Source organism: Onychomys torridus, chromosome 2, assembly GCF_903995425.1.
Source record: "Onychomys torridus chromosome 2, mOncTor1.1, whole genome shotgun sequence".
Lineage (NCBI taxonomy): Eukaryota > Metazoa > Chordata > Mammalia > Rodentia > Cricetidae > Onychomys > Onychomys torridus.
The window spans coordinates 139851116-139876594 of NC_050444.1; the positions used below are offsets into that span (position 1 = coordinate 139851116).

The following is a 25479-nucleotide window of genomic DNA, read 5'->3' on the forward strand; positions in this document are numbered from 1 at the left end:
CCCATATTTCAGAAATTTAACTAATTTTAAATGATCAAAGTCCCCAACTCCTTTGTCACCGTCATCTTAATTTTAAAGAGAAAGTTACATTGGTGAAAAGATAGAAAAAAATCATCCAGTATTTTCTGGATTCCTTTTGGTCAAAGAAGCACAATTCTTCAACAATCAAGATCTATTTTAAATAATTTAAAAAAATTTAAATCTTAAGCCGTTCACTGTCTTTTTTTTTTTTTTTTCTTTCCCGAGACAGGGTTTCTCTGTGTAGCTTTGGCTGTCCTGGAACTCGCTCTGTAGCCCAGAACTCAGAACCCAGCCTGCCTCCGCCTCCCGAGTGCTGGGGTTAAAGGTGTGTGCCACCACCGCCCGCCTATCACTGTCATTTTTAAAAAGTGAAGTGCAGCTGTGTTTCTGGTCTCTAGTGAGGCTCTTTTGGTTGGTTTTACTTCCTTGACTGCGATTTTAAGGACATGCTTTAAAACTGAAAATAGGAAGCTCTCCTGACATTATGGCTGTATTACTTTGCCCCTTTAAAATAACAGAGGTGTCTCTTTTTCCTGCTGTCCGTGGTGAAGACGACAAACACAACTTTCAAACTGCTTACTGCACTAAAAGAGAGAGGCTAATCTGTCCTTAAACATGATTACGTTACTATAAAAGATGTAGCCAATGCGGTTGATAATTAATTGTTAAAGCACTATGCTAATGAATATAAAAGCCAAAGGAGCTGTACTGCAACCTACATATATGTTTATATACACACATACACATACAAAACATACATGAAAATCACATTAAGGTGTGAGGGCAGTAAGTAAATTAGCAAAAAACAAAACCCCCTAATTCCTTTTCTCTTTCCATCCTACAGAGTCTCCGGATTTGTAAAATATTTACCCTTTATAAAAGCTTAAGGGATTTCCAGGTATGACTCACACAGACAGAGGCTTTAGAACATTTGTCAGTGATCAGAAAGTCTTCGGACAAGGTTTTGCATTTATAGCAGCTTTACCACACTCACTACAGAAAGGAATACTCAGGCTGCCACTGTTCCTATGCACAGTGCACACACGGCAAAGGTGAGTCCAGAGCAAGATGGAGCAGACACTGACAAACATGGCCCCAGGAGCCCAGGACTCAGAACTGTGTATGAGACTGGAGCTAGGAGCAGGGGCCTAAAGTGAAAACAGAATCTAGTTTGCCATGCTTTACTTCAAATGAACCCTATATGAGAACAGGTGAGTGTCATTTGTAGCGATATGGACAAAAGTGTAGATGCTGAAGGCAAGTGGGGAGTGACAGAAATGTCAGGGGCCTAAAAAGGGTACAAGGAAAAGAAAGTTCCCCAGTGGAATGAACTAGAAAACAGATACACAGATACATATATATCATTAATCTAGATCTAGATATATATGCACATGAAGTACACACGTGTGTATTTAAAATACAGACTCCTTTACAAGAATAGATGAATGCACATTACTCTTTCTGCACATATAACTGAACAATCATTATTTGTGTAGGTTTGCGTTTTTAAATCATCATTCACTTTTTCTTTACTTTTTTGCAAAGATAGTTGTGCTGCCAAGCGACTTGAGGTAAAGGCATTAAAAGGGTTAGACAGTAAGAAGTGAAAACAAACAACCGCGATGCTTCCTACAGGAGACTGCAAAAGAGCAGCTGGCTGGTTTCCTAGTGCATAATGGTACTACGTTCCTTGACAAAGTGAACAGATTCCTGTGGTCAACAAAAGGCCCAGACACTACATAGTGTTGGCCTCTGTGTGGCTGGCTGGAGTGTCCCCAGGGATCCGGCTCTACTGAAACATACACTGTATGTTGACTGGTCTTTCAGCTCTTCCTCTCAGAGAACACACTTGGACTTGTTAAGCGAAGTACATTGTGCGTAAGGTATCTTGGTGAATCTGTACAGCCTTGGCAAGAGCCTGTGGATCCCGCCCATTGCTCTGTCCTGAAACGTGGCTTCCCTCAGCACTGTAAGAGAGGGGTTAATGAACACGAGCATAAACCTTCTGTCCTCATGTAATGATTCTGAAGAACAACAGTACATGTTGTAGAAAATTCCACAAGTACCAGCGAAGAGAGACCGGTGTAATGAACGTTGCGTCCATCATTTGGCTTCAAGGCCAATTTTACTTTGATTCTTTCATTTTTCTTAGGATTAATTAGACATAATCCCAGACATTGTATCATTTTTGTCTAATATGTACACACACACACACACACACACACACACACACACACTTCTAACAATGTTTTCCTTGGGTAATTTGGGCAAGTAACTAAGTTACTAGATTATTCTATGTTTTTAAAGGTTTATTTAACTTTAATGTATATGGATATTTTGCCTGCATATTCCCCTCCACCCCCCCCCCCCCCATGCACCATGTGCCATGAATTCCCCTGGAACAGGAATAACAGACAGCTGTGAGTCACCATGTAGGTGCTGGGAATCAAACCCAGGTCCCAGGTCTAGGGGAACGGTCAGTGCCCCCGACTGCTGAGCCATTCATTCCCCAGCCCCAGCTCACTTTATTATTAGTAAACCCACACAGTGTTTTTGTAGAAAACCTTCTCTTGGGCTGCCAGTTGTCATCACCTGTCACACAGCACACTGGCTGTCTGACAGTCTGTGGAACTTTAGTTCCGAACGGCAAGACTCTAGGCAGACGGGTATATACAGACATGGAGGTACTTACAGAAATGGCCTAAGGAAATCAGACTGCATTGGGTTTGGGTTGAGAATCCCCACTCTGCTTTTATATTACCTGTCATGTTCCTTGTCCACAAGATGGTATCTGGCTCTGAATGCCACCAGGTGAGCATAGTACGCTGGAGCGGGGATAGAGACGGAGCGCGTGCACCTCACGTAGGTGTGACAGAGCTGGTAAGTCAGCAGCTGGAGTTCATCTGCAGTGAAGCAATTGTCATCCCATAGGACATGGTAGTGTGAAGGGCGGCTGGTTCCCTGGGGGAAACATGGTATAGTCTGTTGATTTCTAAACTTCTTTCTAAAAAGTTTTCATTGGTGGGCTCACAAGAGGGCTCACTGGCTAAGTGCTGCACAAGCCTGGTGATCTGAGTTAGACCCCATGTAAAGGTGGATGGAGAGAACAGGATCCACAAAGCTGTTTTCTGACCTCCACATTTGTGCAATGGCATGTACACCCTGCTGCCATATTAATACTCACATACATACACAGTAATAACCTGTAGTGATAGTTTGTTTTGCTCTAACAAATAAAGCTTGCCTGGAGATCAGAGTGTGGAGCTAGCCACTAGAGGCCAGGCAGTGGTGCACACACCTTTAATCCCAGCCCTCAGAGGAGGAAACAGGAAGTGATAAGGTGGGGTGGAGACAGGAGCTTCTTTCAGTCTGAAGATTCCTAGAGGTAAGAAGTCTTTCTAGTAGCTGCTGCTCTGCTTCTCTATCTTTCAACTTTCATCCTGATATCTGACTCTGGGTTTTAATTAATAAGCCCGATTAGGATTCGTGCTATAGTAACGCATTTTCCATTGGTGTATATTGGTTGCACATGTACTTTGCTACAGAAGACCATTGTCACAGACGTATACAACTTACTGTAAGCATGCGACCCTTTGTACCCCTTCCCTTTCTCCTGCTTTACCCCTCATTTCCCTCCTCTGTCCCCTAGACAGTTTCATGTTAAATGCATCTCTTATTACCACTTTATCTCATGTGTATGGGTGTTCTCCCTGCTTGTGCCTGTGCAGCACATGCATGATGGGGCCTATGGAGCCTGAAGAGAGTCCTGGGTCCTCCTAGAGCTGGAGTGTTATAGTTGCATGTTAGTCTCCAGGTGGGGGCTGGGAATCAAACCCGGCGCTCTGGAAGAGCAGCCAGTGCTCACAACCTATGAGCCATCCTTCCCACCCCTCCATATAAAATCTAGGACCTACAGATGAGAAAAGATGCAATAGCTTTCTCTCTGAAACTTAATTTGCTTAACACAAGTATATCCAGTTGCATCTATTTTTGTGTAAATAATTTAACTTTTTCTTTATGGCTGAGAAAAATTCCAATTGTGTATATATCCTCCAGGTTTTATTTCCATTCAATTATCGATGGCCACCTAGGTTAGTTCCATAACTCAGCTATCGTGACTAGAGTAATGCAGCAAACACTGGTGTCTAAGTGTCTCTGGTACACTGACTTGGAGTCCTGTGGGTAAATACCCAGGAGTGGTAGAGCTGGGTGGTAGTTCTATTTTTAATTTTTTTGAGGATTTCTATGATGGCTGCAGTGTGCATGTGATGTAGACCAGCATGTATGGTTTCTTTGTGTCTCTCTTTGCCAGTATCTGTTGCTGTGCTCTCTCTCCCTCTTCTCTCCTGCCTGCTCCAGACAAGGTCTTATGAATCCTAGATTGTTCCTGACCTCACTAGGCAGCCAAGCGTCACCCAAACTTCTTACCCTTCTGCCTCCACTTTCAGAGTACTGGTGTTATAGACATGCATAGGCTCATGGCTTATGGGGTGCTGGGGATTAAACCTAGTGTTTCCTACCTGCCAGGCAAATATTCTATCATCTGAATGGTATCTCCAGCCCATTTATTATTTTCTTAATGACAGCCATTCTGACTGGGGTGAGATGGAATCTCTTTGTAGGCTTAATTTGCATTTTGCTGGTGGCTAGTGAGATTATATATTTTCGTCATGATTATCGGAAATTTGTATTTCACCTTTTGGAAGTTTTGTCATTTCCTCTCTGCCCCTCTCCCCTTCCCCTCTTTCCCCAATGCTAGGGATTAAACCCAAGGTCTTGAACATGTCAGGCACAGCACTAAGCAACATCCCTGCCTATGTTTACTCACTTTTGGTTTTTGAGACAAGGTCATGCTACATAGCTTGGGTTTGCTTTGAATTCAGATGGTCCTCCTGCTATGGAATAACCCTCTTCTATACTGTAAAGATTTGTCACGCAAAGTTGTTTAATAAAAGGTTGATTGGCCAGTAGCCAGGCAGGAAGTATAGGTGGCACGACCAAACTAAGGATGCTGGGAAGAGGAAGGGTGGAGTCAGGAGTCGCCAGCCAGATGCAGAGGAAGCAAGATGAGAATGCTGTACTGAGAAAAAGTACCAAGCCATGTGGCTAAACATAGATAAGAATTATGGGTTAATTTAAGTGTAAGAGCTAGTTAGTATAAGCCTGAGCTACCGGCCAAGTATTTATAATTAACATAAGCCTCTGTGTGGTAATTTGGGAAGTGGCTGCCAGGTATTTGGAGTTGCTGGAGGGACAGAAACTTCCGCCTACATGTGGTGCCCAAATGTTTGGAAAGAATTTTCATATAAAACCTGGTTAAAACACGATTCTAAACACACAAAAAAACGAAGGCTTCCTGGTAACTGCTTTTTCTCAGGTGGGCTCTGTTTGCTGGTGGTGAGCAGAGGCATGACTCCTTCAAGAGACAGCTTCCTGACTCAGCATTAGTGGCAAAAATGGGTGGCTTTTTAAAGAGACCCTACTGCCAAACACTTATATGGTGTTTATGAGTAGCCAGCAACATGCTATTTTGGTGGCAACATGGATCTAGAAATTCCCCAGAGTTGGGGTGATAAACGTGGCTCCTACCAGTACCTCTGCCATGAAACTAGGCACTCAGAACCAAGGAATGGGGCAGAGCCAGCTGCCTAGCCCATTCCTGCTTAGCAGTTTAAAGGCCCATGTGGTCAGAAAAAGAGATATGCAGTAAGGACAGATTAGGATTAAATAAATAAATAAATAAATAAAAACAACCTCTAAATGGTTCCTAGTGTATTTAAAAATATACACGGGCTTGGGAGCAAAAAGAGAAGGTATAAACAGTCATAAAAAAGAGATATATAGTTTTAAAATAATAAAGTCCTTAAAAAGAGAGTAAAGTAATATAAAAAAAAGGCCACGCAAAGATGGAAAATACACAGAGAGTCTGGATGCTGTATGTCGTTGTGTTGTATTTGAATTGTATGACTGCAGAGGAAGGAGTAGCAGCTGCTAAGGGACATTTTTTTTTTTCTTAAATCCCCTCTGCTAAGGGACATTTGATTATAAATGTTGGTGGATTAATCCAACCTACATATTTAAAAATTATCTTGACTTCAAAATTTAAGTCAAAAGATATGTTACTTTGGGAGAGGAGTTCCTCCACAGGAAATGAGAGACTATGGATTCATTCTGGGTTAAGAAAAATCAGGTTTGATCAAGGAAGACCCCCTGAAATCCTAACTACAGACATGGAAAAATAAAACTAAAAGTAACTATGAGACACGTAACATATATTTTACCTCTTCAGACATAAAACAAAAAGTTATCTTTGACTGGCTTATGTACAATGCACAGTTTATATTTGTACTAATTCAGAAATGTATGTTACCTTTAAAAGCTTATATATTTTCAGAACAAGGGGACCAGATACCAATAAAAATGGCCCAGATGATCCAGCATTCAAAACAGCTTCAAGGCTGCTGGCTGAGATGATCCAGCCTCACAGAATACTCCAGTCAGGACTTGACCATAGTCCTAAATTTTCTCAGGATCCCCCAAAGATTACCAGCACTCCCAATCAGCAGGAAGCAGTCTTGAGACCTATGCCCATATTCCCCAAAATAAATTATAAATGTTTGTCATCGTTTAGGGGGGTTGGTTACAAGTTGTTATGGATAATGGCATGAAAAAAGCTAAACAAAGGAGATTAGATTCAGGGATCTTATTCTGAAGAGAAAAGGGGAGGATTTAGAAATGATAGGATAAAAGGGTAGATTATTGAATCTACTTTAATAAAAAAAAACCAACTATTAATCTTACATATTAATCTTACAAGGGGAGTTGCTGGCAGGACAGAAACTTTCACCTACATCCTCCTGCCTCAACCTCCAAATACTAGGATTGTGAGTGTGCAGCATCATGTTTGGCTTTTAGCTTTTTTTATATAATATTTATTTATTTGATATAGTGTTCACAAATCAAGTTTTACCAAGCACAAAAACTTGAAACAGACCATAGAGCAACAAAACTAGAAATTCATAGCAAGAAAAACCACAGACGCTATACAAATGCACAGGGACTGAACAATCCACACTTGAATGATCATTGAAGAAATCAGGGCAGGAATCTTAGTTTACTTATGTTGTATTCATGAGTGTTTTGCCTGTGTGTATGTATGTGTACTGTGCACACTCGTGTTTACTGCTGCGGTGAGTGTAGCTAGGAAACGGTACTAGCCTGGATGTCCACGGGCAGAGAATAGATAAGGAAGATGTGGTACATATATGGGTCTTTTTTCTGACAGGATTTCATGAAGCTTGAGCTGGCCTCACATCCACTATGTAGCCAAGATTGGCTTTGAACTCCTGATCCTCCTGCCTCACCTCCTAAGTGCTGAGATTACAAGTCTGTGCCACCATATCCAGTATGCACTGGAATTGTATGGAGTCATAAAGTGAGATCATGATGTTGGAAGTCATTATGTTAAGCAAAATGAGCCAGATTCAAAAAGATAACACCAGATATTTTCTATTATGTGTGAAATTGAAATTTAAAATTATGTGTGTATATATGTGTATATACATACAAATGTGTTTATTTACGCATGTGTATGTGTAGATCATAAAACTAGAAACAGATAATGAGAAGGGAGGAAGAGATCTCAATTGATGGAGAGAAAGAGAAGGAACAGAAAACATGTGACATGAAACTGGGGATGGGGTGTTAGAGGAAGAGAATGAATGATAACCAAGCAGAATAATACATATGTATAAAAAATGCCATAAGAAAACCTATTATTTTGTATAATAACATTAAAATTGATATAAATAAGTAAAATTTTATTAAGTTTTGCATTAAATCAAGGGTCAAATGCAGGGAGACTTATTCTATTAAGCTAATCCTGCTATTTTCATAAAAATATTTCCTTTTCAAAGTAAGGAAAAGGAAGGAATTCCCTCACTAAAAGTTACATGTGGATATAACTAGGAACTCAGAGAAAATATTATTTCTCTTTTTGCTGAGGCTCTGAAAGAACCACATAAGAACTGAAGTTCTAAATGACAACACAGAATGTTGGAGTAGGCTTACCTGGATGCCTGCATGGCTGCACAGATAGAAGTCAAACTCGAACGGGTGGGTGATGTCGGTGTCCACCGTGGTCCCAGCGGGAATGTTCCCACTTCTCCCCACCTACATGTTTGTGGATCAGATTTTAAACCAACAAAGGAGTTTAACAAATGTATTAGAAGTACATTAAAAATGTTCAAATACATAAACTGACCCCCACATTTTACTACTTTCAGCCTGAAATATTACTTAAGCAAGCATTAAGTACAGACCTCACATAGTCTTAGTTCCCAGTCTTTTTAAAAAATTTCTTTCTCTCTCTCTCCTTCCTTCCTTCCTTCCTTCCTTCCTTCCTTCCTTCCTTCCTTCCTTCCTCCCCTCCCCCTCCCTTCCTTTTGTTTTTTGTTTTTGAGACAGGGTTTCTCTGTGTAGCTTTGGAGCCTGTCCTGGGACCTGCTCTGTAACCAGGCTGGCCTCAAACTCACAGAGATCTGCCTACCGCTGCTAGGACTAAAGGCATGCACCACCACCGCCTGGCTCTTTCTTTCTTTTTTAGTTGATTTGTTTATTTTGTGTGTATGAGTGTTTTGCTTACATGTATGTCTGTATGTGTGTCTGGTGCTCACAGAGGTCAGAAGAGGGCATTGGATCCCCCTGAAACTGGAATTGTGTATGGTTGTGAGCCACCACGCAGATTCTGGGAATCAAATCCAGGTCCTCTGCAAGAGCAGCCCATGCTCTTACCCATTGAGCCATCTCTCCAGCCCCAAATATTTCTTTCCTTTTCCTTTCCCTCCCCTGACCCCTCTCTTTCTTGAGACAGGGTTTCTCTGTGTAGCCTTGCTGTCCTGGATCTCACTCTGTAGCCCAGGCTGGCCTCAAACTCACAGAGATCCACCTGCCTCTGCTTCCCAAGTGCTGGGAGTAAAGGTGTGCGCCACCACCACCCAGCTCCAAATATTTCCTAACGTGAGTGCGGGTAAAGAAGAAAGAGCTATATAGTTTCTACTGCTTGGTGGGTGACAGGGTGAAAACACGTAAGCTCAGCTGACATTTATGGCATATGTGTACCAAGACTGTTCTTGAAATAACACTGTGTGAAATTGCCATTTTTCTTGGAGAATACTATGTATTAATGAGAGGAAATCTTGGTACCACCACCTAAAGTCAGCATTTATTAGCCATGTCAGGTTCCCTTTTTTTTTTTTTTAAAGAATTGTTTTATTTATGTGTATCTGTATGAAAGGATGACATTAATCCACACACATATGAACACCTGATTTTTGACAAAGAAGCCAAAACTATACAATGGAAAAAAAGAAAGTATCTTCAACAAATGGTGCTGGCATAACTGAATGTCAACATGTAAAAGATTGCAAATAGATCCATATCTGTCACCACGCACAAAACTCAAGTTCAAGTGGATCAAAGACCTCAACATAAATCCAGTTACACTGAACTTGATAGAAGAGAAAGTAGGAAGTAGTCGTGAACACACTGGCAAAGGAGACCACTTCCTAAATATAACACCAGCAGACACTGAGCACAACAATTAATAAATGGGACTTCTTGAAACTGAGAAGCTTTTGTAGGGCAAAGGACATGGTCAATAAGATAAAAAGACAGCGTACAGAATGGGAAAAGACCTTCACCGACCCCACATCTGACAGAGGACTGATCTCCAAAGTATATAAAGAACTTAAGAAACTAGACATCAAAATACTGAACAATCCAATTAAAACATGGGATATAGAGCTAAACAGAGAATTCTCAAAAGAGGAATCTCAAATGGCTGAAGGACATTTAAGAAAATGCTCAACATTCACAGTCATCAGGGAAATGCAAATCAAAATGACTATGAGATAGATACCACCTTACACCTGTCAGAATGGCTATGATCAAAAACACTAATGACAGTCAATGTTGGAGAGGATGTGGAGCAAGGGGAACACTCCTCCACTGTTGGTGGGAGTGCAAACTTGTACAACCACTGTGGAAATCAGTATGGTGGTTTCTCAGAAAATTGGGAATCAATCTACCTCAAGACCCAGCCATACCACTCTTGGGCATAAACCCAAAGAATGCTCAATCATACCACAAAGATACATGCTCAACTATGTTCATAGCAGCATTATTTGTAATAGCCAGAAGCTGGAAACAACCTAGATGCCCATCAACTGAAGAATGGATTAAGAAAATGTGGTACATATACACAATGGAGTACTACTCAGCAGAGAAAAACAATGACATCATGAAATTTTCAGGAAAATAGATGGAACTAGAAAATATCATCCTGAGTGAGGTAACCCAGACTCAGAAGGACAAACATGGTATGTACTCACTCATAAGTGGATACTAAATATAAAGTAAAGAACAATCAGACTGCAACCCACAGATCCAGGGAGACTACCTAGTAGTGGGGACCCTAGGATGACTGTGGCTTATAATAAGTTTTGGTTTTACTCAATCACTGGGCAAGCTCTAGTGAAACATTTCACTATTAGGATAAGAATTTGTACTGTATCAAGTTGATGAAAGAAAAAAAATTGTTTTATTTATGTGTATCTGTATGAAAGGTTGTCACGTTTGTGCAGCTGCTCACAGAGGCCAGAAAAGAGTGTTGGATCCCCTGGAGCTGAAGTTTCAGGCAACTTTGATCCATGTGGGTGCTGGGAATTGAACCTGGGTCCTCTTGAAGAGCAGCTGGTGCTCTTAACTGCTGAGCCATCTTTCCAGCCCTGTGCCAGGTTCTTTAAATACTATAAATAAATAAATTATATATATATTGTTTTTTGGTTTTTTTTGAGACAGGGTTTCTCTGTGTTGTATTAGAACCTGTCCTAAATCTCACTCTGTAGACCAGGCTGGACTCGAACTCACAGAGATCCGCCTGGCTCTGCCTCCCGAGTGCTGGGATTAAAGGCATGTGCCACCACCACCTGGTGGTACAATATTTTTATATTTTGATGACAATCCTGTAAGTAATGTATTATTTGGGCAAGCCAAGGCTCAGAAATAGAAAAATAATTGCCTACTAGAAGGCAATGAGGGCAGAGCTGGGACTAAAACATGAAATGATTATAAAGGCTCAATTCTTTTTATTTCATACTATCAGTCTTAATATTTTATAGGAGACTTTCTCTGATGGACTAAGATGTTTAATAATAATGAAAAGCTTTGTTTTTTGAGACAGAGTTTCATTACATAGTTCATGTTGGCCTGGAACTTGCTGTGCAGACCAGGCTGGCCTCAAACTCACAGAGATCTACCTGTCTCTGACTTCCAAGTGCTGGGATTAAAGCTGGGTGGTAGTGGCACACACCTTTAATCCTAGGAGGCAGAGTCAGGCAGATCTCAGTGAGTTTGAGGCCAGCTTGGACTGTTGTACAGAGAAACCCTGTCTCAAAAAACAAAAAACACCAATGTACATAAAATAAAAATAAATAAGTAAATAAATAAAAAGAAGGGGCTGGAGAGATGGCTCAGTGGTCAAGAGCACTGATTGTTCTTCCAGAGGAACCAGGTTCAATTCCCAGCCTCCACATGGCAGTTCATAACTGTCTGTAACTCCAGTTCCAGAGGACCCGATACCCATGGCAAAACATCAATGCACATAAAGTAAAAATAAATATAAACAAAACAAAACAAAAACCCCTTGAGCCTAATAAACTGGCAACACATACCATATAGAAGTTATAACCTATTTAAAGAGGAAGCAGAATACTGGGTCTATACCACAGTTCTAGTTCCTAGGTGATGCTGTAGGGCAAGGTATTTCACCTCTCTGTTTTCTCAACTATAATAATCTCCCATCTATTTTCATTTTTGGGAATTGAGCCCATGGCCTGAAATGTGCATATATCTAAGCACTCCATTAAGCTACATCCCAACCATTATTAGAATTATTTAGAGCATGAGTAAAGGTAAGCAAATGGATGAGTGGTATTACTAAACACTGGACATTCATCATCATTGCATCTAAGTTAGGTTTTACAGGTATAAAAATATACTGACAAGGGGCTAGAGCGATGGCTCAGAGGTTAAGAGCTTAGCAGCTCTTCCAGAGGTCCTGAGTTCAATTCCCAGAAACCACATGGTAGCACACTGCCATCTATAGTGGGATCTGATGCCCTCTTCTGGCATGCAGGTGTACACGTAGATAGAGCCCCATAGACATAAAATAAATAAATCTTAAAAAAATATACTGACAATAATAATAGACATTACATATAATATGTACTATTATATATAACAATAATTGCATAGTGTTTGAGAAGATTAAATCAGTTAAACAGCAACATTCTTAGGTTGGGGATACAGCCCAGTGTATATAGCCATGAGGCCCTGAGTATGATTTCTAGTACCACAAAAAGAAAGGGAGGAGAGGAAGAAGGAAGGAAGAAGTGATAGAGACAGGAAAGGAGTGAAGGAAGGAGGGAGAGGGCCAATAGTGAGAAAGGAAAGGAGAGGTGGATAGGGGAAGCCGGATGGTGGGGTGGGAGCTTGGCTTATAACTATATTATGGCAGATATAATCACCCTTTCTGCTCTGTCAGCACAGAACAGTCGCGTGTGATGCCTCTTCTGAACTACAATGTAGGTTATTCCAGGTTGATAGTCTTTCTCCAAACTGATACAGGCTTCTCGAATTGCCAGTAGCTCATAGTACAACACCTAGAGAAGATACAACAGAAAGATTGAATACAGCCAGCTGTTTCTTTTATATATTCCAAAGTAAGATAATGATGTAACTTCATGACTTATTCTTAAAGATCAATTTTAATTTATTCATTTATCTTTAGTTTTTTTTCCGAGACAAAAGAGGTTTCTCTGTGTAGCCCTAGCTGTCCTGGAACTCACTCTGTAGACCAGGCTGGCCCTAAACTCAGAGACTGCCTCTGACTCCTGAGTGCTGGGATTAAAGAGCTGTGTAATCACCTGACTAGATCAATTTATTTTAAGTCATGTGTATATGTGTGATGTGAGTTTGTGCACATGACTACAGGTGCCCTGGATGCCAGAGAGGGCATCAGATGCCCTGGAGTTACAGGTTGTAGTAGGCCATCTGATGTGGGTGCTAGGAACCGAACTCAGGTTCTCTGCAAGAGCAGCAAGCACTCTTAACCACTAAGCCACCTCTCCAGACCCGCCTCTGGACTTCTTAACATTACTTACTTCACAGCTCAATATGCTTCTCCACTTCATTTTTAACTATGAGCACAGCAGTAAAGGCTCACACATCCATAGGAACATTTTAAAAAGGAAGATCTACCCAAGCGTCAGCTTTGATTTTGGGAACTTTTAATTTCAGGTGTTCACCTTCAGAACTCAATAGCACATTGTAACATAGTGCTTGGTTTATTTATGGTCTAAATATATTCCAGGCAACCAACCTGTCTAAATTGTCCTTCTGAAACGCCGTCCCGATAAAAGATAACGCGAGTAGGTTTGAATCGGGTTGACTTATAAAATTGGATGAGCAGCTCCCGGACCATGGAGGCCAAGTCCTGAATGATTTCCTGCCGAGGTCTCTGAACCCGTACTGTGGCACAGTATCTGCTTGGATGGGCATCCATACTACCTACAACCTAAGTTGGGAAAAGGGAGAAAAAATTAAAATAATCAAAACTAAACTGTCTTCATTTACATATGTATTTTATTGTAGTCTTACTGTTTATCATGATTTCCTTCAAAAGTAACAAAAACTAGACAATCCTCAGTAGAGAACAGAATAAAAGATGAGAATAGTGTCAAAAACAATTAGGCAGCATTTTTTTTTCTTTTTCCATTTTCATGTGTGTGGTGTATCTGTATGCATATCCATATTTTGCATGTTTGGGCACATGTATATGCTTCCCCTACATGTGAGTCTGTGTATGTGGAGAGGTTGCACAGTTATAGAAAGAACAAGCAGGCAAGTTACAGGAGATTTAAGGAAGTTAACAGATTTAATAGGTATATTACATGGAACTTGTAACCCTAACACCAGAATGATTGATTTTGGCAAAAACTCTCAAACCCAAAGGGCAATAATAAAAGTTGGCTACAGAAAATCATTGGAGAACTGTAAAGATTAAACACTACTCTATCACCCCCCAAAACAAAGTATAAGTCAGTGGCTGGAGAGATGGCTCAGCAGTTAAGAGCATTGGCCGTTCATGCAGAAGACCCTGGTTCAGTTCCAAGCACCCACATGATGGCTCACAACTGTCTGTAACTCCCATTTCAGGGGATCCAATGCCTTCTGGCCTCCATGGGGACTGCCTACATTTGGTACACAGACACACATGCAGGCAAAACACTCATACATAAAATAAAAATGAGATCTTAAAAGAGAAAAACCAAATCATCCAAGCAATAATGGGCCAATAAAGTGAGCATACAGTTCTGAAGAGAAGAAACACAGGGCCAGAGAGACAGCTCAGCAGGCAAAGTCACCTGCAGCCAAGCCCAGCAGCCTGGATTTGATCTCTGGGATCTACATGGTAGAAGGAGATTAACTCCTGCAAGCTGTCTTCCATCTCCACATGCGTGCACAGCACAAAGAAATGTAATAACAAAGAGGAGATGCAAAGCCAAAAGGCACACTTGGGAAGGGGTTCAATGTCCTCAACCTTAAGGGAAATGAGAATAACACGTGCATTCGTTCCATCTCACCCCATCAGAATGGCTGCCGCCCACAACAGGTGTCAGAGGAGGACCTTACCCATCGTTGGTGGGAATGTACATGTGAGCAGCCACAACTGAAGTCAGTGACAGGCTTTTCAAGGTACTGAAAATAGGACTACCATGCGACTGAGTTACACCTCTCTTGGGTGCACCCCTGAAGAACTTAAAGTCAACTCGGACCACAGGGACCCTTGTGCCTCATGTTTATGGCTGCACTATTCACAAGAGCCAGGAAAGCGTACCAGCTTAGATGTTCATTAGCAGATGAATGGATAAAGAAAATGGGGTACAGGGACCAGTAATCTGGGTTAGTGTGGGTTCCAGGGATGGAACTCAGATTGTCAGGCTTGTTGGAAGGAAAGAGCCAACTCCTGCAAGTTATCTCTGACCTCTGACCTCCATATACGTCTCCCCCAAATAAATGAATGAATGAATGAATGAATGAATGAATCAATAAATAAATAAATAAATAAGTGTAATAAAAAAGAAACTGTGGTACATGTACACTCAATGGATTTTTTTTTTTTTTTTTTGAGCTGAGGATCGAACCTAGGGTCTTGCGCCTGCTAGGCAAGTGCTCTACTACTGAGCTAAATCCCCAACCCCACTCAATGGAATTTTATGCAGATATAAAAACATGAAATCATGATGTCCAGAAAAATGGATACAATGGAAATCATTTTGTTAAGTGAAATAAGCCAGTCTTAGAAAGACAGATACCACATGTTCTCTCACATACATGGTGCCTAAATCTGAAATTTTATTTTATCTGTATCTCATATACATAAGGAGACTAACTGGGAGAATACAGGGCCCGGCTAGAGAAGAGCGGGCTACTGCAGAGGGCAGCGGAGGAGGAGGCGACTGAGAGTAAGGATACCGGCACCCAGAAGATCAATAAAAAAGATAGCACGTCTCAAATTTTGAAATGCGGAACCAAAGCACTGCTATTAGTGTGGACTTCAGATAAGGCAGACTCGTCTGACAGAACTCACAGCAGCAATGGAGGGCTTCTTCCCATCACCAGCAGGCGGGTGAGTGACGTCTGCACCCAGGAAGATCACTGGTTGCTGGAACACAGAAGGTCTTAAACACAATTTTTTTAAGGGTTAGACTTCATGTGTTTCATGTGTTTCACATGATTGCAATATGATTGCAAGCCACTGACAGTCCAGAAGACGCCTCAACAGACAACAGAGCCTTCACAGACCTCAACTGCTCACTAACTCTTCTTTTTTTTCAAGACAGGGTTTCTCTGTGTACTAGGCTGGCCTTGAACTCACAGAGATCCGCCTGTCTCTGCCTCCAGAGTGCTGGGGTTAAAGGAGTGCACCACCCATGCAGCCTGAGAAACTCTTAATTCAAGACTCTCTAGTCTGTTACATTTCTGATGTCTTGTGAGAACTTTCATGTTTTAAACAGTGGTGATGTGGTTGCAAAAGACAACTGATGCTAATATTCTCGGTAATTCGGACAAAAATGATGTTTCTTCAGAATATATCATTAAATTTCATTCATTTAAAAAAACCTACTAACATTTTAAGTCTATAAGACTTAAGGACAAAAAGAATCAGCAAGCCTTGGATTTTCAGTTTTAGTATATTTTACATTTTTAGGCAGGGATTATAGGCATCTAGTATTCCCTGGCCCAAAGGATAAAATTTGAGTATGTACTTAATAATCATAAAATCCCAGAATTTCCTTTTATTTTAAAACTTCATCCTTTAAAATGAAGAAACTGGGGCTGAGAGGTGGCTCGGCAGTTGTTTGCCCAGAGAACTGGGGTTTAATGCTTAGCATCCCACATGGTGGCTCACAACCCTCTGTAACTCCAGTCTTGGGGATCCAACACGTCTCTCTGGCCTCCATGGACATTGCACATGCATGTGCACAGAGATTCATATAAAATAAAGGTTATAAATAAAAAAAATTGACTATTTCTTAGTTCTTGAACATGTTGGCTAAATTCTCTACTTCATCTATGAAACTCATCTCTTGTTTAACAAGACAGACTCACTATAGTTGTCCTAGAACTCACTCTGTAGACCAGACTGGCCTCAAAACTCACAGAAATCCACTTGCCTCTGCCTCCCAAGTGCTGGGGTGAAAGGCATGTTTAACCATTCAGTTATGTCTCCAGCTCCAACAATCTCTTTACCTTGCTAAATCATCTATATAGTTTACAGGGAGAATCACTAAAGCTGCCTCTAGTATCTGATAGTAGTTAGTTAGGCCTATGTAGAAAAAAAAAAAGAGTGAAATACAATAGCTTACCTTTGATGAGGTACAAGAATATTATTGATTCCTCCAAGTTTAACATTGATCTTTAGGCACAAGTTTGAGAGAGTTTGAGGAGATGTTTTTATTACATTCTTGACTTGCACACACTGTGTGGCCATACCCAAAAGTGTATCTCCTACACGTTTCACCTCCGCTATGGAACAAACACAAATGACCCAGTCAGGAGAGAAGACACCTGAGAATGAATTAACTCACTGACAATAAAGCTAGGAAGGATACCCAGGAAGATATCATAGTATATTATAGGGTACCTGAAATTATACCAGTACTAAAACAATGTTAGTAAAATTCATGGACATTTTAAGCATTAACTTAGAATTTTTCTATTGGTTTATTTTTGCATATGAAAAGTATATCTAAAGACATACTTTTAGTCAGGCATGGTGGCATATACCTTTAATTCCAGCACTCAGAGGCAGAGGCAGGAGGATCTCCGGGTTTGACGTCATCCTGATCTACAGAATGAGTTCCAGGATAGCCAGGGATACACAGAGAAACCTTGTCTTGAAAAAAAAAAATTATACTGTTTTTATTTCATTCTCTCTCTGTGTGTGTCTGGACTTGTGTGTATAATGTGTGTGATGTGTGCGCATGCAGAGGACAGAGGACAACTCTGTGGCTTGGTTCTCTTCTTCCATCTTTACATGGGCTCCAGAGATCACACTCAGGCTGTCATGCTTGCATGGCAAATGCTGAGCTACCTGGCAACCCAGGAAAGGTTTTTTTTTTTTTTTTTTTTTGGTTTTTCGAGACAGGGTTTCTCTCTGTAGCTTTGCGCCTTTTCTGGAGCTCACGTGGTAGCCCAAGTTGGCCTCGAACTCACGGAGATCCGCCTGGCTCTGCCTCCCGAGTGCTGGGATTAAAGGCGTGTGCTACCACCGCCCAGCCAAAAAGTATATTTTTAAAACTGAAGGAAAAGAGAAAATGCCTTTCTCAAATTTAAAGGATTATTAAGTTGAAGACAATTAAGATGCAGAGAATGGGCAGATCTAGGAGGAGCTGGAATTTACTGTATGCATGTATTAAATTATGAAAGAATAAACTAAAGTATTATATTAAAAAAGATGAAGAAGAACGAGCTAAGAACTAGTACTATTCTTTCAGAGAACTTGAGTTTGGGTTCTACCATTCACATTAGGTGGTTCACAACACCTGTAAGTCCAGCTCCAGGAAATGGTACACCTCTGGACTTCATGAACACCAGTACTTACATGCATATACCCACACAGACACACATACATACAGATTTAAAATAAAATAAATTTTTTAAATTAAGAAAAACTATGTGTATGGTGTTTTGCCTGCATGTCTGTGTACCACATGTGTGTCTGATGCGTGAGGAGGCCAGAAGAGTTAATATAGTGGCAGGCTTTTTCCTCTGATGCTCAGGTAAATTTTATTGGGGGACACAGTATATTGGGGGACACAATACATCACTACACAGGTCTCTGTGAGTTTGGGGCTAGCCTGGTTTACAGGGTGAGTTCCAGGACAGCCAGGGCTACACAGAGAAACCTTGTCAAATAAAAAAAAAAGGGGGGGGAAAGAAAGATGACCACATACAACTACATACAAATGACTCCACCTTGTGACAATATAGACAAAGCAAAACTAGAGTGACCGTAAAAACAACCAGTGGTTTTCAGAACCGAAGAGGAGGAGGATGAGCAGAGGGATTTAACAACAGCGGAACTCTTCTGTATGGTGCTATAACAATGAACACATGCTTGCCAGACTGTGCTCTTCAACACGACCAGTGGGTTTTAATGTAAACTGTGGGCAGTGCAGTAGTAATATTCATAATTAATAATTTTAACAATATGAATGCTGTTGATTCAGTAAATGTACTGCATTAAGGAAAAAGGTTAATTGTCTGTGGTGACATTTTGTTGTACTCTAATAAAATTTGCCTGAAGATCAGAGGACAGAACAAGCCGCTAGATTAAACAGAGGCCAGGCAGTGGGGGCACACACCTTTAATCCTAGCACCTGGGAATCACATAACTTTAATCTTAGCACTAGGAAGGTTGAGACAGGAAGTGATATGGCTGGGCAGAGCAGAGAAAGCAATCTAAGGCTGGAGGGGACAGGAACTGGGGCTTTTTCAGGCTGAGGAGTTGGTGAGGTAAGAGGTGGTGGTATTTATGAATATTTGGTGCTATCCAACTTTTAATATTCTAGTTGTCTTCTACTGTGAAATTCCTGCATGCTCAAATATTTTCGGACCTGCTGAACTTCTAGGTAACTTCCTGCTGGAGCCAGTACTGGCATAGGTCAAGTAGGCAAAGACAAGCTGGTGGGAGATGTATAGCTTTGTTTCTTGTGCAAATGAAGCTCAGACCATCCATCCCCCTGACCTGAGGCCTAGCTGCTCTCCAGAGCAACAGACTGAGAACAAAAGAGGTTTTTATATATCAAGGTGAGAGGTACAATAACATTCCTGAGGATGCAGAGAACCATGTGCCCAGGGAAAGAAAGGGCAAAACGGCATGGCGATAGAGAAGGGAGGAAGTCAGGTTCCGCAGAGGGTAGGCAGATCTCAGGTAGAGTTTTCTGAGTGCCAGGAGTAGAGAAGGAGAAAGAGGATACAGAGGATGAAGTCGAGGCTGGAAGCGTAGGAGTTTAGGGACTATGAGCTAGGGAACTGGACAGGACTGAAGCTATGGAGACTGGATTTCATCCCAGAGAAATAGAGTAGCCGGGTGAAGAGCTTGGTGCATCTAGAGTTATTCTTGCCCTGAATGCCCGACGGAGCTGTAGCTGTGCTGAGAGAGTTTTGTCTTAGAGGAGTAAAGTTAACAGACATAGAACATAGTGTATGTAGACTTTTTTCCCTCAGATATCCCACCCTGGACGTAGCTAAATCCCCAGGACCCCTGGGTACTCTATAGCTCTGCTTCTCTGATCTTTCAGCTTTCACCCTGATAACTGGTTCTGGGTTTTTTGTTTGTTTGTTTGTTTGTTTTGAGCTGAGGATTGAACCCAGATAAACTAATTCTTTTGAGCAGGTACTCTGAGTTTGAGACACTGAATTACAGACTGAGAACACACGTGCAGGGTGTACAGCTCAGTTAGTAAACTGCTCGCCAAACACGCACAAGGCCCTGGTTTCGGTCCTCAGCATCACGTAAACCGAGCATGACAGTGTGCACCTCCTCTAATCTCAGCACTTGGGGGTAAAAGCAGGAGGATCAGAAATCCAGGTTATGTTCAGATACATAGGGAGTTCAAGGCCAGCCTGGGCTAGAAACCCTATCTTTAAAGAAAAGCCCAAAATTAATTAAAACAAAGTAAAAGACTAGAAAAAAATTGCCTTTGTTGAACCAATATGTTCAAATTTTTTCCAATAATAAGCTAGTATTCACTGTTTCCATTTGCTGTGTTCTGTTGATTTCAATTTTAATATATTAATGATACACAAAATCTCAATTTTTATGTGGCCAACTGTAACAATTTTCTCTGTTATTTCTTCTATCTCTTTTTGCTTTTTGTGATGGTTGGAACAAACTCATAACCAAGCATTTGCCTACTGAGCCTCAGGCCCCTTCTGTCTTTTTTTTTTTTTTTTTTTAATTTACTTATTTATTTTATTTTTTTGGTTTTTCAAGACAAGGTTTCTCTGTAGCTTTGGAGTCTGTCCTGGACTAGCTCTGTAGACCAGGCTGGCCTGGAACTCACAGAGATCCACCTGCCTCTGCCTCTCGAGAGCTGGGATTACAGGCATGTGCCACCACCACCACCGGGCTAAAATTTATTTTTATTTTGTATCTGTGAGTGTTTTGGCTGCATGGATGTCTCTGCATCTCATGTATACCTGATTTCTATGGACTCCAGACAAGGGCATTAGATCCCCTGGAAATGGACTTACAGACAGTTGTTAGCTGCCATGTGGGTGCTGGGAATAGAAACTGGATCTTCTGGAAGTGCTTTTAACCACCAAGTCATTGTTCCAGCCCCCACTTCCTTCCTCCATCCCTTCCTTCCTTCCTTCCTCTTTCTTTTTTTTGGGGGGGGTATGTGTAGGTGTGTGTGCATATGTGCATGTGTGTGTGCATATGTGTGTGCATGTGTGTGCATATGTGTGTGCATGTGTGTGTGCATATGTGCATGTGTGTGTGCATATGTGTGTGCATGTGTGCATTTGAATGTGGAGGCCAGAAGTTGTTGTAAGCCGTCTTCTTCAAACACTCTTCCCTGTGCTTCAGGAGACAGGGTCTCCCGATGAATGTGGAGCTAACATTGGCTAGACTGGCTGGCCAGCTAGCCCAGAAACCCCTGTTTCTGTCTCTCCGGTGCAGGGATTACAGGCACAAGCTGCTGCGCCTGACATTTTTTATGTGGGTTCTTGGGGATCAAATCAGGTCCTCACACTTGTACAGCTAGTACTTCACACTGATGGAACCATGTCCCACCTCACGTCTGTCATTTCTAAGGTGACATTATTTTACTATATTCAATGGTTTATAAGCTATGTTTTCCTTGGTTTTCCATGAATCATGGAATTACATTTATCTTATTAATCTCACAAAGCTTTACTTTGTATACAGTCATATAAGGTTATTATAGTATCTCAGTTCCACAGGTGAGGAAAGTAAAGCTTACTACAGTTAGGTAATTCAGTCACATCACAGAAACACTGAGCAAACAGTCTATCTCCAAAATTCCGTGCTTCTGACCTACCACCTTATCCTGCTCTCAAGGTATCAAGGCTAGTTTAGTACACAGTTCTTCCCTTAACCACTGCTTGTGATGTCTATCTGAGGTACTAAAACTCATCTCTCAGAGTCTCCTTTTCTACAATAAGCTTACAGGTTTTGCCTTAAAGTAATGATAGGCAATTTTAAATACAATGGCATAAAAATATTTTAGTATTTGAAAATTTTAGGCTATCCAACTCTAAAAGCAATGTTAAGCAGGAGAAGGAAAAAAATGTAGTATTTCTATTGTTGCAGTGCCAGAGATCAAACCCAGGTCTGTGTGCATCTTAGGCCAGTGCTCTAGCAATGAGTTAAAAAATCTCACTCCTGAAAAATTTTAAAAGTCCTTACCATACACAGGTGTCTTCCCTGGCAGGATGACAATGATGAGCTGCAGTCCCGAGTATGTGTTCTTGAGATGTCGGAACATGGGCTCCACACTGTCTGCTCCCTGCGCATATTTGCAGAAGCATGGCTGGCCTTGGATAGGCATCCCCGCATCTTTGGAAATCTTTCGAAGCTGGTCGGTGAAACCTCTAAAGAAGGTGAAACCACAAATAGAAGACCTTTGTCTAGACATTAAAATACTTTATCTTTTCTATGTGTAGTATTAAGAATTGAAACCATGGTCCGTGTGTGTGTGTGTGTGTGTGTGTGTGTGTGTGTGTTTACTTTACACTGAGCTATATCTCCAGCTCCAAACCTACCTCATAGTAATGAAAAGTTTAAGAAAGAAATGGAAGCTGGGCAGGGTGGTGCACACCTTTAATTTCAGAACTTGGGAGGCAGAGGCAGTGAGTTCGAGGCCAGCCTGCCCTGCAAAGTGAATCCCAGACAGCCAGGACTACACGAAGAAACCCTGTCTTGAAAAACCAGGAAAGAAAGAAAGAAAGGGAAGAAGGGAGGGAAGGAGGGAAGGAGAGAAAAAAGAAAGACTGTTGTGTGATTGCTCCATACATAAGGTTACCAGATCGCTAATGTTAAGGCGACAGAGGACCAGTCACCTAGAGCAATCTCCTTTAATCCTTTGGGGCTATACACAGAGTCCCTAGTGGGGCTGATAAAAGGTTTGCTGTGCATGTCTGTGCTGTTGGCACTGGGGAGGTGGAGGTGGGAGGCTTCCTGTGGCTTGCTGGCCAGCCAGCCTAACTGAATTAATGAATTCTAGATTCAGGAAGGTAAGGTGGAAGGTGATTAGGAAGACTCATGAAATCAACTTCTGGCCTCAACAAGTATGCACATACCTGCACATGAACACATACACACATGTATACACACATACAAGACCCCCACTGGATGTTCGAAACTGAGGATGTTACTAGATGCAATAGTTAATGCCTTTTTATCTTAACCAATGGCTATAATTTTTGAAGTCTCAGGTATTATTTCTTTTGTCTTCCCTTCTTCCTTTCCTTCCTTCCTTCCTCCCTCCCTCTCTCCCCCCCCCCCCCCCCCTCCCTTCTTTCCTTGTTTTTTTTTTTTTTTTTTTTTTGACAAGGTTTCTCTATGTAGCCCTTGTTATCCTGGAAATGACTACATAAACCAGGCTGGCCTTGAATTCAGAGATCTTCCTGCCTCTGCCTCCTGAGTGCTGGGATTAAAGGTGTGCGCCACAACACCAGGTTTTATAATTTCAAGAATAAAATATTCATTCATTTTTTTTTTTTTTTCCTTCGAGACAGGGTTTCTCTGTGTAGCTTTGTGCCTTTCCTGGAACTCACTTGGTAGCCCAGGCTGGCCTCGAACTCACAGAGATTCGCCTGCCTCTGCCTCTCGAGAGCTGGGATTAATGCCCGGCAAAATATTCATTCTTAATCTTTGAAACTTCAGCATGAAATCTTTTCTTTCCTTATCAATCTTTTCACTTAAATAATTCAACAAGTTCTCGGCCCATGAGAGGCCCTGGTCAAAAAGGAAGTGGATAATGCCTGATGAATGACATCTTAGGCTAACCTCTACAATGCACACCCACGTGTACTTGCACATGTGTGGGTGCACATGTACACACACACAAATGATTTTTGAGACTGGGTCTTGCTAACTTGCGATTCTCCTGCCTCAGCCTCCCATGTAACTGGAAGGATAGGTCATCCTAGCTGGATGGAAGAAACAGTTTTAAAGGTTCATTGGTTACATATACTCCATATACAGGCAACATCTGTTATAACAGTAGATGAATAATTGAAAACTGGAATTCAGGGCTGGAGAGATGGCTCAGAGGTTAAGAGGACCTGGTCTTCCAGAGGTCCTGAGTTCAATTCCCAGCACCCACATGGTGCCTCACAACCACCTGTAATGAGATCTGGCGCCCTCTTCTGTGTACATAATAAATAAATAAATCTTAAAAAAAAAAAGAAAATTGGAATTCAGGGCTAGGGGTGTAGTTCAGCAATACAGCCTATTGTATATACAAAGTCCTGGGTTCACCCTTAGAGCCACTAAAAAATAAAAATTAATTTTTTTAAAAATTCCAAACATACAAAGTCCCCAAACCAAACCAATGCAACAACTTACTTCAGTATTTCTTCTCGGCATTGCCTCTGTGTGGCAAAACAAGCTATGGCCCACATTTTGATCTCAACTCCTGTGTGGAATTGCTTCCCTCGCATGTCCCACACGCCGTGGCTTGGTGTTGCCACTGTCCGGTTCTGTAAGAGAAACAGCATGATGGAAAAACAAAACCCTTACCAGACAACGCATTTCCGTGAGCTCATTAAACATTTAGATTGCTGAACTGATACATCCTTAATACTCTATGTGGAGTTGACTGTTCTAAATCAATATTATTTACACTTTTAAAACCTAAGAGGCCAGCAAGATGGTTCAGCAGGTGAAGGCAGGTGCTTGTCCCCAAGCCTGGTGACCTGAGTTTGACACCCCCACCACACACAAGAACTCATATGGTAGAAGGAGAGGACCTCAAGTTACCCTCTGACTTCCACATGTTAGAGGTACACATGTGTAAGTACATGTAAAAAAATTATGCTAAACTCAAGCAAAGAAATCCACCTTGAAACAAATAAAATACCTAACATATTGTTGGAACAATCAAATAGTAAGTTCAAGACTTAGAGTACCATTCTCTCCAGACTTAGCAAATTCTACATGAGATTAAAACACTGCTGATGGGCTTTACCCGTCCTCCATACTGGAGCATGGGTGCTGGAAGTACGCGTCCTGTTACGTGGGCCATTTCATCCCGCACTTTAAACTGGAACTCCTGAACGAACGGATCTGTTTCATAATTTGCACTTCTTACCTAGCAACAGAAAAGATCTGTCATTATTCGAAGACTTTCCCTGAGCCTCTCACTGCTAGAACCTCCTCCTTTTCTCTCACCATGCCAACCATACAGTTTGTAGTGAGAATCAATGGTGCCCTGACTACAAAGCAGAGAATATTATCCTGCAGATTGTGGTCAGTGACTGTGGGAAGTCTGTGAACACCTTGGTAATTTATTCAGAACTTAAATAGATATTAGGTTGAATAATACACTTTAACTATTTGTGACCCATGAAAATGATAATTTTAAATAATTAAGCAATTTCAGGAGAGAAACGCCGCTGGGAAGCAAAGGCAGACAGATCTTCGAGGCCAGCCTGGTCTACAAAGTGAATTTCAGGACAGCCAGGGTATACAGAGAAACCCTGTCTTGAGAACCAAACCAAAACAAAACAAAAACAAAAATTTAAAAAACCCTCTGATTGGATGGCATAGCTTAGTCAAAACCAAAACAAACAAAC

At 41.3% G+C, this 25479-nt stretch overlaps 1 protein-coding gene across 4 annotated transcripts in view; it reads right to left on the reverse strand.

The window, feature by feature from the left end:
* Positions 1 to 349: 349 nt before the first annotated feature.
* The window catches only part of Ago3 (argonaute RISC catalytic component 3), a 105933-nt gene continuing 80803 nt past the window's right edge, over positions 350 to 25479 (reverse strand). For all 4 annotated transcript variants that reach the window (XM_036179369.1, XM_036179372.1, XM_036179373.1 and 1 more), the window contains 10 exons: positions 24873 to 24995; positions 24251 to 24384; positions 22088 to 22272; positions 17013 to 17172; positions 15734 to 15824; positions 13463 to 13657; positions 12609 to 12743; positions 8092 to 8193; positions 2783 to 2982; positions 350 to 1988 (listed from right to left, as the gene is read on the reverse strand). In XM_036179369.1, coding sequence (XP_036035262.1) covers positions 1880 to 1988; positions 2783 to 2982; positions 8092 to 8193; positions 12609 to 12743; positions 13463 to 13657; positions 15734 to 15824; positions 17013 to 17172; positions 22088 to 22272; positions 24251 to 24384; positions 24873 to 24995 — 1434 coding nt within the window. In that variant the 3' untranslated portion in view covers positions 350 to 1879. The remainder of the gene's footprint in view (positions 1989 to 2782; positions 2983 to 8091; positions 8194 to 12608; positions 12744 to 13462; positions 13658 to 15733; positions 15825 to 17012; positions 17173 to 22087; positions 22273 to 24250; positions 24385 to 24872; positions 24996 to 25479) is intronic.